Source organism: Lottia gigantea (genome assembly GCF_000327385.1).
Source record: "Lottia gigantea unplaced genomic scaffold LOTGIsca_9, whole genome shotgun sequence".
NCBI classification, from domain to species: Eukaryota; Metazoa; Mollusca; class Gastropoda; family Lottiidae; genus Lottia; species Lottia gigantea.
In genome coordinates this window covers 2,416,524-2,429,280 of record NW_008710950.1, presented here as the reverse complement: position 1 = coordinate 2,429,280, position 12,757 = coordinate 2,416,524, and the positions used below count along the sequence as shown (strand labels likewise).

General features: G+C 32.9%; 1 protein-coding gene across 1 annotated transcript; it reads right to left on the bottom strand.

The window, feature by feature from the left end:
• Positions 1–453: 453 nt before the first annotated feature.
• LOTGIDRAFT_94507 (hypothetical protein) lies at positions 454–6,503 on the bottom strand (the record flags this gene model as incomplete). Its single annotated transcript, XM_009068300.1, has 3 exons — positions 454–516; positions 3,653–3,733; positions 6,003–6,503. Coding segments are annotated over 3 exons (645 nt in total), but the record flags the coding sequence as incomplete, so codon positions are not given.
• Between the last annotated feature and the right edge of the window lie 6,254 nt (positions 6,504–12,757).

Here is a 12,757-nt window from a genome sequence, read left to right as displayed (position 1 = left end):
ATTGACTAGATTATTACAAGTTGACTACATTAACAAAGTTTAAAACTTAACATAAATGGTATACATAATCAACGAAATGGTGAATATATACAATGTAAAGTTGTAGGATGAAATGATAGGATATTTTGTCTCTTTGAGATACCCCAAGATACTAATTGAGCTCTTCAAACGAGACGTCGCTATCCTATATCCTTGATGAACCCATTTTACCAATTTTTGGATTTATTGTTTTTCTTTTTCCTTTTCTTTGTCGGCTTCATTTTCTTCTGTAAATTTAGTTTTTTCGTCAACAGGACTTTCTTCAATAACAACTGGCGCTTCTTCTACCTCAGCTGCCTTTTCACCATTAATTTCAACTTTGACTTCGTCTAATTCCTGATCTGATTGAGCTTCAGAGTGGGGTTTACTTCTGAGCAGACACTTTTTAACTTGTGCAACGGTTGCTCCAGCAGAGAAAACGAACTCGTACAGAATTCCAGCGATGACTCCTCCTATTAGAGGACCAATCCAAAATACCTGAAATGTACATTAATAAAATTTATTAACTTGGTGCCACTTTGTTGCTACTTCCAGTAGAGTACGCGTATACTAAGACGTCGCAAATCAGAATATCATCACTGAAAATGTGTGCACTTAAGTAACTCTTGGGAAAGGAATAAAAATTTGAATTATAAATAGTCATGATAACCATCAACGGTAAAATCAGAGTCTACACAATATAGGCTCTGGTAAAATTTATGTGAGATGTAGATGGATGACGTATCTGATCACCATAGCAAATTGCAAGGTCGTAGATAGAAGTACTGACATCAATAACAAAGAGGTTTATAATAAAGAACAAACGCCACTTGTTTGATAAAATCGGATAGAATGTGGTTGCGTACCACACAAGAGTGTTTGTTTAAATCTGAATAGATTATGATAAAATATAAAGCAGTATTGTTTATAGTAAGATATTTACAGAAATGATAATCGACCATACAGTCGCCATGGTAAGTTCAGTTTCCAATGAAAAATGGTAAGAAAACCATAAAAAGGGTAATTGTAGACGATGCAGCAACTGATTGTTTTTAGATCTTCGCAACCCCAAGCTGCCAATGAGTTAAACTTATGCATAAATGTGCCCGTGATTATCCCTATATGTCAATGATCTAACAACAGCTTGGAAGTATTGAGTAGCCTAAGTGACGGAATCACTGAGAGAAGATTGAATGATACAACGGGAATACATGTTCATGTATGTTGTACCATGACTGTTTCAGTGCAGCGGCCCCAACTCGCAGCCCCGATGGCTAGTTTTTCGGGCAAGGCATTAAAAAAAAAATTTTTTTGAACGGCCCGATTTTATTTTTTTTTTTATTTAAAAATGAAATCATATCTTTGCCCGAATATCCTATACTATAACTGTATTTTTTTTAAATTGATAGCCCGATTGTATTCTCCTATAATAATATTTCATAATTCATATTATTTAAGGATCGAAATCACTGCCCGAATGTCATTCGTATGATTATATTTTTGAAATCGCAGCCCGAAAGTAGTGTTTAGAACTTTTACACAACCAAAAAAAGGCAATTCGGGCACAGATTTCAATTTTTTTCAAAAAATATTGTATGACATACAAGACATCTCATGTGTTCTAGAAAGAGTGAAATACTCTGCCAATAACAATAGTGTTCCTCTCGAAGAGTTTGCAAAACTCTCATAACTAAGTTAGAAATTCGGGCAACCCCAGAAATTGATAGTCTTAATGAGTTAAAATTGCACACAAAAAAAAATCCAAGAAGGATAACGCCCATGAGCGAAATGAAATTAACTTCATTGATCGCCGAGATAGTTTAACCATGTTTTCAAATTTATTACAAATGTGTCTTTAAAGTTTTATCTGAATCACAATCTTAAAGAAATATCTAAATTTCGTCACAATTTTTGGAATACCATTACTCCACCAGGTTTAACACTCCAGGTGGTTCGACTTTTAAGACAGAATTTAGAATAGGTTTGCATCTGTTATAGTCTTTAGGTAATTAAGTTTAGTAAAACTTTGAGATGATATCCTAAAGTTAAGAATGGTACCAGGTGGTCTAAGATAAACAGTGGTATGTAGATAAAAGGTTTCATTATAAACTAGTCAGCAAGTAGTTTATACTTGAACATAAATACAACTTTTAACAATCTACTATTTTCTTTATGTATAGAAATCAAATGGAAAGAAGTTTCTCTCTCCTACACCTTATGGAACTAAAATACAACGTATACGGCGTCCGCGGTGTTTCATTTTTTGCGGTTGCCCTTTCAAATTAACAACGTAACGACGAATCGAAAATACAAACAGAAATGTTTTCAAATGTATTTTCATCCTATATTATGTGCTTTTTGTTTGATATTTTGTCAAGTTGACCATAAAAAGATAAATTTTATAATATAAATAGAAAAAATATGCTGACATGAAATATTTGAAACATCTGCGTAATATTCACATTAAATTGAGACACTGCAGGATATCAAGTGAAATAATACAGATATTAAGAAAGAACTGTGTGAACTAATGAATATTCTAGTATAATTAATTAGTCATATAAAGTTCTTGTTAATTAAGTGTAATTAATAAAGGGTGTTTATTGTATGATCAAAGTTAAAATTAATTTCTTTCCTGTATAATTTGATTAGTAGGTCTCAAACACATTGTAACTGATTCAGTCCTATCGATGGTAGAAAAGATGTACATGTAAAATATTTTGCTCTTGTCGGTTTTCGTCTTGTCATAAACGTTTTTAAGTAAAAAATGCACAACACAAGTATTTGATTTTAAATTCATCTTGTAAATTCGTCTCAACTGAAAATTTATATAGGAATTCAGTCGTCTGATATTTTTCACTTACTTACTAATTTGATCTCAATGTTCCGGATAGGTGTCGCAAATCTGGGATTGCTGTCAATTGAAGAAGACCTGTTTTATTATTATGTATTGTACGTTTTTAATATTGACACATCGCTGCATTCCCAAAAGCACCAAGTAATGGCCAAAGTAGGAAAAATACACCTTATTGTTATCTGAACAAATTGTGCCTACAGAATAGTCGGCTGATATTTCTAACAAAAATATTTTCCTATCTGAGACTAGATATATAAGTTAATTTACTTCAAAGAGAATATCTTTTTTAAGTTATCATTAAACTGAAAGGTCTTCATATTTTATCATTGTAATAAATACATAAACATTTTACAAAACTCTGAAACTTGTTTGATAACCTTACAGCAAATGTCAGAAAATCAGAAAAAATTCCTAATCATAATCTCCAGTGTAAAGACTTTTAACTAGCGTATTATAATCTATAACTTAGTCGTTCGGATAGGGTGTCCCTGGTTACAATAGGCTATGCACATTAGATATCCCAGACCGATTGGAAATTGAAAAACATTCCACTCAATGTACACTACATGAAGTGCGTCAAAACAGGTGCAGAGAGTTGGAACGTAAAATCCCTTTTCATTTCCACCACTGTAACACAAGCTTGATCACCGATCATGTACTCACTGGGTAGCAACATAGTACATAACTCTGTAATCTAGTTTCCGATTCGAGCCTCTGAGAGTCATTGTCTTATATCACCACAAAATTCAACTAACGAAACTGTAAGTATTTACTTACCCAATGGTTAGACCAGATGCCCATCACCAATGATGGACCAAAACTTCTGGCAGGATTTAAACCACATCGTGTGTATGGAATCTGAAAAGAAATCACAAAATTTTGAAATAAGGATTATAAGGTTTGACAGCATTTGTATGTGATATATTTTCATCTTTTTGCTTTTAAGTAATAATTGCTCAATGTTCTAGGTCTGGAGTTGCAGGACAAAATGTTAGGACAAATGTTCTCTGATATGTTTACAATATTGTTTTGTATTCAGGTGGTATTAAAATGAATATCAGATATCTGATTTTTTCGGTTAAGAGATCGGCTATTTTAAACCATGTCAGTTTGAAACTGAAACGAGTGTCAAATCTGTCACTTGTCAGTCGAGCTGCAGTTGTAATATTAATTCCTGTAAGCGATAATGTCCATTAGTTTAAATTGGAGATAATTTCCTACTCTATCTAGTATGGAAATTCCATCACTTGGGGCACCTGTCACTATGACTATCAGAGATTTGGTAAGAAGACAGATGTAGTTTTAACACTTGTCAGACATGTGGTACGTATTATATGTCATTCCCTAGGGGGTCACAGATCTCTTTAAGGGTCAATAACAGAAGCTACTGTTTAAAATGTTTAACGGCCAATCAAATGGTAGTATTTTTAAAAGTTGTGAAAGTGGTTCGTTTAATGAACTAGAAAGGCACGCTACGGGAGTAAACGACTTTCTGACATGATGCTTTTACTCTCACAACTACCACATTCCTTACAGTCATGTCTCATTCTGGAACAATTAATCATTAAAATCGTGTTTGACCAAATTCATTGGGGTTTTCAGATTAAATTTGAAAGATACACTTCATACATTTTAAATAGTTACAAACACATTTGACTTTTAAGAGTACACTTACACACTTCTAATCTTTTTTGAAATGCCACAAAGATTAATTATATATTTGACATGGACTACAATAAAACATTAATAACAGCCCCAGATTTGCATATAATTGAAAGTCAAATTTACACATGTTATAATTGGTTTGAATAATATAATAGTATTTACACAGCTAAGTTGACCTTTATAAAATTGGAAACCAACATCCTGTGTGCAATTATAATTTCATTAGAATATACCATTTGGTCATTTTTAATGAGACGAATAAGAAGATAAGGCTGAATTCAGAACAAATGGATCTTGACAATGAATTCAACTGCAATGTAATTGTGCCATTATTGGTTCTATTGGTTCAGATAGTAAAGGCAAAATAGTTGTTTTTTCTTCAAGTTAAGACCCTTGACCCTTTGCACTCTCCTGTCAATCCTTGTAGATAGAGAGATTCCACATGTGAACAACATTCTCAATAAATTTTCGGATTTAAAGTCTGATAATTTAGAAATAATTGTTATTTTATATGCCAGGGTATATCATTAAGTAAATAAGCATATGGAGAGAACAGTGTTAGACTAGAACTGGTACAGTCACCCCTGGGCTGTCAACTGATAAACTTGGTGACCCCCTCCCTTCTTTATCTTTAAATCTTATCAACTAACATCGAGCAAATTTGGTTAGAATATCAAATAGTTAATAGGTTCAAAAATTGCACATGGAATATTATGTTGCAACGAAATTAATATGCTATAGTAGCACTGTCTGTATTAAGAATATTTGGAGATCATTTTCTGTTCATATTACACCTCGTCCAAGAGACGCACAATAAAAGTGTATCACAGACAATGCATACTATCTTAAGTATACTAAGGATTGAAAATGGTCAATTAAATAACGTTATACAAAGACTCGGTCTGACTGGGAAGATAGCTATTTAATATCAATACAACTAATATACGATCTGAAAATTGTCTGGTAAACTCATCAGACAATTCTTATCAACAAGTAGCTATTATATTTTGGGTGTTCTTAATTTTTTTTCACAGAGAAACGCTATATATTTATAAACATACTATAAGCTTAACGTTTAGAAATCTTGCCAAACCCAACAGAATTATCAAATAAATCATTTCTATATGTCTCGATAAATTAAGAATTTAAATAAAATATTGAGAACGTTTTAGGAGCCATCTCTCTTAGCCCAGCGTCGCCAGCGATAATACCACATTCAAAATAAATGTAGTTAAAATGTTAAACAATGGAACAATGCCTATTCCTCCCCAACCCCTCCCCCCGGAAATCAGAAATCATATTGCTCATAAATTTTGATATATTGTTAAAACTATTTTGAGCTTTGAAACATTTTTGATACCACCAGTTTTTGATACCAAACAGTAATGTATTAATTACGATCAGAGTGTTTTGCTTTGTGATTTCATGTCGATTATATAAAAAGAATAATATGAATACTTACAGCAAACAGATGGCAAACCATTACAGCCAAACCAATAGTTAGTGGTTGAGAACCCCTCAGATCTCTTCGTTTGGTATCATTACTGGCAAATACAGCCATAACCACTACGAATGAAACCAATAATTCAATACCAAAACCTTGAGCAGCGGTGACAGATTCACCCAATTTAGCAGTAGCACCAAGATCTGTTCTTTTATGAGGAGGTGTTAAACCAAATAGTATACCAGCTCCCAGAACACCACCAAGACATTGAGCAATAATATACAGGATACCTCGTACGATGCTTACTCTTCTGGTTACTAATTTAGCCAAAGTAACGGCAGGGTTGACATGCCCACCACTGATATGAGTAAATACCCAAACCATAGTAGCTACTGTTAATCCAAACGTAAGAGAAATCTGGACAAGGTTTGGATGAGAGGACCATGTTATCCATGTTCCACATCCTAGCAGGACGATCACCAATGTCCCAAACGTCTCTGCAGCCAGAGATCGCCACAAATTGGGACTGAGCAAATCTTCAATATTCTCCTGCAAGCGAAACGAAAAATTGATGAATACCTTTATCCGCTAAATCGTTTTGAAAATTCATCACACCTTATGAAATTACAACTCAGTACTGAATTACAAATTAATACATTTAATCAAGCAAGAAGTAAATTTAATTTAGCGGTTAATTAAATGAACGACAATACAGATCATTCATTAATTCAGAATAAAATACTGCTGTACATTACCTTCATGATTCCGTTCTTCATGCCTTCAAGCCAGAGCACGCTATCTTAATAAACTAAGATCTTGAGGGGTGGTGATTTTAAACTTAAATCTTTCTCCTTATTGGTTGAAAAGGGCGGGGCGCCGGTTCCTGTGGCACGCTATCCTAAAAAGTGAATTGACTTTGACCTATGACCCCGAGCTATGCACCATATTTGTATAAACAATGAAATAATTTGTACATTTAATGTAGTCCGAATTCTTGTCATTTTTCCCAGTTAAATTGTTCTTTCCGCCATCATAGTAATCTGATCTGTAAATGGTATATTCTGTGATTTCTGGTTGACCTTAAAATGCCATTTTATTTAACAAGTCTACTAATGATGATGAAAGGAAATGGTATTTAATCTAAATCTAGAAAATAATTATTTAAGTCATATCTCGCTTAATAATCAATTTTGATTGGTCGACCTCGTAACATTTTTGAAAATTTACAGTACATTTGCTTGATTAGATTCGTGATCTACACAATACAGATTTTGGTTTAGCACATGAATAAAATCATGATGCAAAACCTGCTAAAAACGTTAGAAAGAGATCTGAGAAGGTCATAAGTGTATTGTCTCCGAATTTAAGTATTTGCTACTAAATTCCTCAAGTGAATTGAAACAAGATGAAAAAACGAACAAGAGTTCATTGTGAATTGTGTGTAAGATGTTAAGAGGCTGTACAGTTACATCTGTTGTTCTTTAATAGAATAACACTTGTCTTATCACAATGATAATATGTTATATAAAAATAAAGTGTACCATTTCACTGAACTTCACATATTCTTACACTTGTTTCACATCTCGGCATGCTATCACTTAAAATACTACTTTAGCATTTTAAACTTTTACATATACCCCACAATCCGATAAATATGAGAAATGGTAGATTGTGACTTGACAGAGATATAGATTGAAAACGGCCCTAAGTAACGCGTTCGTTTTTGTATATGGCTGCACTGAACCATTTTCACTTAAAGCATTGACAGTAAATTACAAAATAACGAGTAGGATTTAACATAATACCAGCAACTTCGTCACACCAAAAAGAAAGCCAGACGGTATGAGTTCATCAATTCATCACCAGTCATCGTTAGATACGAACAGATTGATTTCCATGATTGCATGTGTCAATAATGTCGGGGGTCAGGGTATCGTACAATCTTAAATTCTAATTGATAATTTTGCATCTAGAAATACTAGTCGTGAACCACCTGGAATTAAACTTTTAAGCCCAGATGCATGTTATATTAACTTCAGATTGTCATTAGTAGCATCTTATTACAATAATTAAATATATAAATTACTTTCTTTTATAATAAACAATTTCTACCACACGGCTTTTGTATACTAAATGACTGTGAATCTGTTTTTCTACCTTCTTGTGGTTATTGAAAACGATCGTCCAACTAAAAACCCCCTATTTATCCATTATCTCATGTGATACAGAGATGTCGTTCCTTGCGACAACGACAACGATTGAATGAGATACGTTGCTTCTAACATTTTACAAGGATTTGTCAAGTGATGGTAATATTGCGATCTGAATTTAGTCTCTACCCTTTGAGCTTTAAGGGGATAATTCTGGTACTTTCTTATGCATTTAATTGACTTGCCATTTATATACAAATGCCAAATGCAGTTCGTATAGCTTACCGATATCATTACCGTAATTTTAGGTCTTTTATTTGGTTCCCAATGTTTCAGACGAAGGTTCCCTAAATAGTATGCTTTTTGTCGGCCTTGATTCACCATCAATACTTCGATGAAGTTGTTCGCACAGTCGACAAAGATCTGAAGCACAGGTCATTATAAAGAGCTGTTTATAAAATTATCCACACTACTGAATTCTTTATACTTATATTTCTAGGATTTTTTAGTTTAGTTAGTTCTTAGGAAATTGACTAGGAGTGACCACTCTTTAGACCATTAGTAGCCTACCATTCTTTCATGTATAGAGGTTTTCCAATCTTTTTAATATTTCAGATGAACTTGAAATCAAATTCGATGACCATAATATCCCTTCCAGAACTCGTCAAACATTAATGTTGTAGTCTGGAAACTGTCCAAAATGTACTTTAGCGCCGTTTCGTCAGCTATTCAGTGATACAACTAAATCTCTACCCAGTAGGGCTGAATGATAAAAATAATTGTGAACATTTGAGAAGTAGGTTACATTTAACTTTGTTTTGAAGTGGTTTAATATTACACTCGGCCTAAAAGAATTTAAAAGAACTTGAAAGTAAACGTAATACTGTAATTTTAATAAAGGACCCGTCACATACGCGACGTATTTCTGCACATTCATAGATTAAAAGATTGACGAAAGACTTCATTTAGATATCGAAATTATACCACACATTCTCAGTTCCCCTTACATTGAAAGTGGCCATATCTTTTCTTTTAAAGCCATAGATATGATTGCTGGTTTCTATTAATGCCTATAATACGTTCACAATTGCACATACGCACAAATGATCTTGCATTTTCGTATAGGATCATGAGAAACAAGATATGAATATTATAATTTATTCTCGACCGTTGGTGGAACAAACCTTGTACCTTCAGATTTATGAATGGGTCACAGCGCCTTCTCATTATTTTGAATTGTAAGGTTTATGGTTTATAAATATCATTAGATCGAGTTGGAATTATCCACTCAACATAATAAAGAATATAGTAAAAGGTTATACTAATTTATTTATATTTTTCGCACCGAATCTGAATTCTGCTGACCTTTCATTTTGTATTAATATTTTACTGTTAGCCAACTTTAATCGATACATCTATTTTTTAAGGGGGGCTCAACTATATGATTCAAAAAGTTAATAAAGAAACTATATAATATATACATTGAAAATATGTGTTTTAGTGTTTCACGGGGTTGACAATCAATAATTACACCAGCTGTAAGCGAGGGAGTTGTACAGCAAACCTACTTATAAAACAGTTTAAGTCAATTCCTGCTGTTATTTGGTGTTCAAAGGCCATCAGACAATTGTTTGATAATGATGGTTTGGATTTATAAAATATCTGGATTGAAATATATTTGTTTAAAGGGTATAGATGTCTGAATATTTGCTATACCATAAGTTGAGGTCAAGTTCAACACCTATTAAATTTATAACCACTATCTGAATTAAAATCCAACCTTAGATTCCTCTATATTTAATACAAAGACCTTTAGATTGACTTCATTGATTCTTATATTCTAATACCAACGACTTAATGATATGGATAATAATCTAATTCAAGCATAAAATTCCCTGGTAAAATTTTGGTGGAATTTTAGGGGAACCAAACATTTATTCCTAGAAAAACTGGGAAACGGAAATACTTAAACCTTTCGGCTGCTAATTGGCGTCTCTTTTCAACTGTTAAAATTGACAGATACATTATCTGAGAATCTGGCATGAATTTAATTTGAAGCGTGCCCTTAACCCCCATCATATGATTCCAATTAAGATATTAACGGCCACTCGCCTCTGGTCATTCTTCACATCAATAGAATATTAAACAAGCCATGAAATAAAGACTGGACAGAAACAGTTCTAAAAGTAAACGGTAGCATGATACTAACTGGACGTGTCAGTTTTATCAACCATTCCTTCTTATATAAACTCTAGACATTCCTGACTCAGACTGCGGGCTGTCTTTGAACATTCTTCAATTATTAACTTGTCTTAAGATTTTATAAACAATGTAGTCTCTGTCTGCAGACTAGACATTATAATAATTCTTTCAACTTCACAAACAAACCCTGTTGTCGTGATCGCTTTTTGATGGAATCTCGATTGAGTATGGGATCAATAATTTACGATTTTCAACACATTTTTAATTAGTCCTTTATAATATATAGACACTTCAGTTTTGATTCGATATTGGTAGTATGTTAATGTGAATGTAACTTGATAAAATCTCGGCCGATTTTATTGTCATTTTTTCTAAAGTTGTAGTCCTTTTGCTTTCTAGAAATGTCAACATTGGCTTGTGGATGAGATGGAAAAGTTTTGATCGGATTTTGATGGAACTTGTTATGCTTGTAAAATTGTATGCGGATTTTTGTTACCAAATTGCCCAGGCTATTGCACGAAAGTTGTTGATGTAATGCAGGTGAAAGAGATGTTGTATTGGCATTGACGTTTGGTTTGAAAAAATTTGGCTGGAAAGCAGTTGTATTGAAAATATTTCCTGTTCTTATTATTAGGAAGCGCTCAAATTTGAACTTAACCTATTTTTTCTCCAAGGTCAGTTGACAACTGTTGATAATAGAGCGTTCATGGGGAAATTCGGACAGATCAATACAGAATAGATGGACGGGTAGACGCGAGTTTCAACAGAAATGTTTCTGTATTAGAATGGAAGTTGATAAATGATGATATAAGTTGCAACACATTTTAAGTAGGTTTAGAAACAGTAATGCACCTTGACCTACTTTTGAAGTCAAATTTTATCACAAGTTATTTCCCTTGAAATGCAAAATTTTTTGAGGATTTAGAGGCTGCAGATTTTGATTTTACTTGTATGTTTTGTCTGCATTTTACTTTGCTTTTCTTGTTTGTTTTGTCGGCATTTTACTTTGCGATCTATTTCTTCTGCATGCATTGTCGCTCTCACTTATACATACATGGACAGACTTTTAAGTCACTTTAAAGTAGGTTGTTAAGATATTTACCCCCACCCCCAAAACAAAATATAAAAATATAAATCTTGTCCTCTTTCAACGACCAACTAATTACTGGGATAATATATGACACGATTTCCTGACAAAATCCCAGGAATACTTTTGGTGGCAGACTTTGAAAAAGCATTCGATTCTTTATCTCGGAAATTTCTCTTCGAATTCTTCAAATTCCCAAGTGGATTTATTGACTGGATTAAAGTTATTACAAACGATGTATTGCTCTGTGTTTTCAAAATGGGGTAACCTCAAAGTTCTTTAAAATTTCTCGAGGATGTAAACAAGGAGATCCAATATCTCCCTACTTATTTCTATTATGTGTTGAAATTTTAGGTATATTAATAAGAAATAGAAATGATATAAAAGAGATATCAATAAATAAATTAGAGATAAAACTAACTCAATACGCTGACGATACTACATTGTTCCTAGATGGCAGCGAAAGCTCATTAAGAAATGCCTTAAACCTTTTAAAAGAATTTGCAAAATTATCAGGCCTAAAACCAAATTTGAGTAAAACTGCAGCCATATGGATAGTATCTGCAAAGAGGCGTCACCATATTCGGGAAAATTGCTGTAATAAAGTCAGTATATTGCCAAAATTGACTCATTTATTTATTTGTATTTCAAGTCTAGATGTACAGAAGTACAACGAGATTAATAATGACTTTTCAAATAATCTTAAAAACTATTTATAACTTGAGACAAAACCTCAAAAACAGTTCATCAAATTTTCATCAAATTCAAATATGAACAAGGCCTCATCGACGTACACACAAGGGTAATAAATCTGAAACAATTTATCAGAATATTTCCATTTTTGGATCTCATCAACATAACCGAAACATCTATGAATATATCTTGAAAGAGTGCAACCAATTGGTTGCGTTGAAATATTCTTCTTCCTTGAGGTTTTTTCTAAAAGCTGACAATTTTCTTGTATGTTATGAAGACAGCTCCATTCCACCCTTCTTTTTCGACTAATTGTTGTCTCTAATCTAAGTTTAGAAGATGGTCGCCATCTTATATAAGACTTATTGTCATTGAAAATTTCAGCCAGTCAAAAGACATCAGTTTCATTGGATGACGACGTGGTTTGAATAAAAATACCCGCCCAATAGACATTTATCTAATTTGTACACAATTGAATAATATTAAGCTGTTGTAAGGTACATCTTATTCCATAATTATATTATTTTACCGTTTTCAAATATCTGAATCAAGTTATACAAAATTGCATATTTATCTACTTGTCGGTCTAATAAATATATATATGCATATCAAGTTTCATCAAGGATAAAAACTGTAGTCTC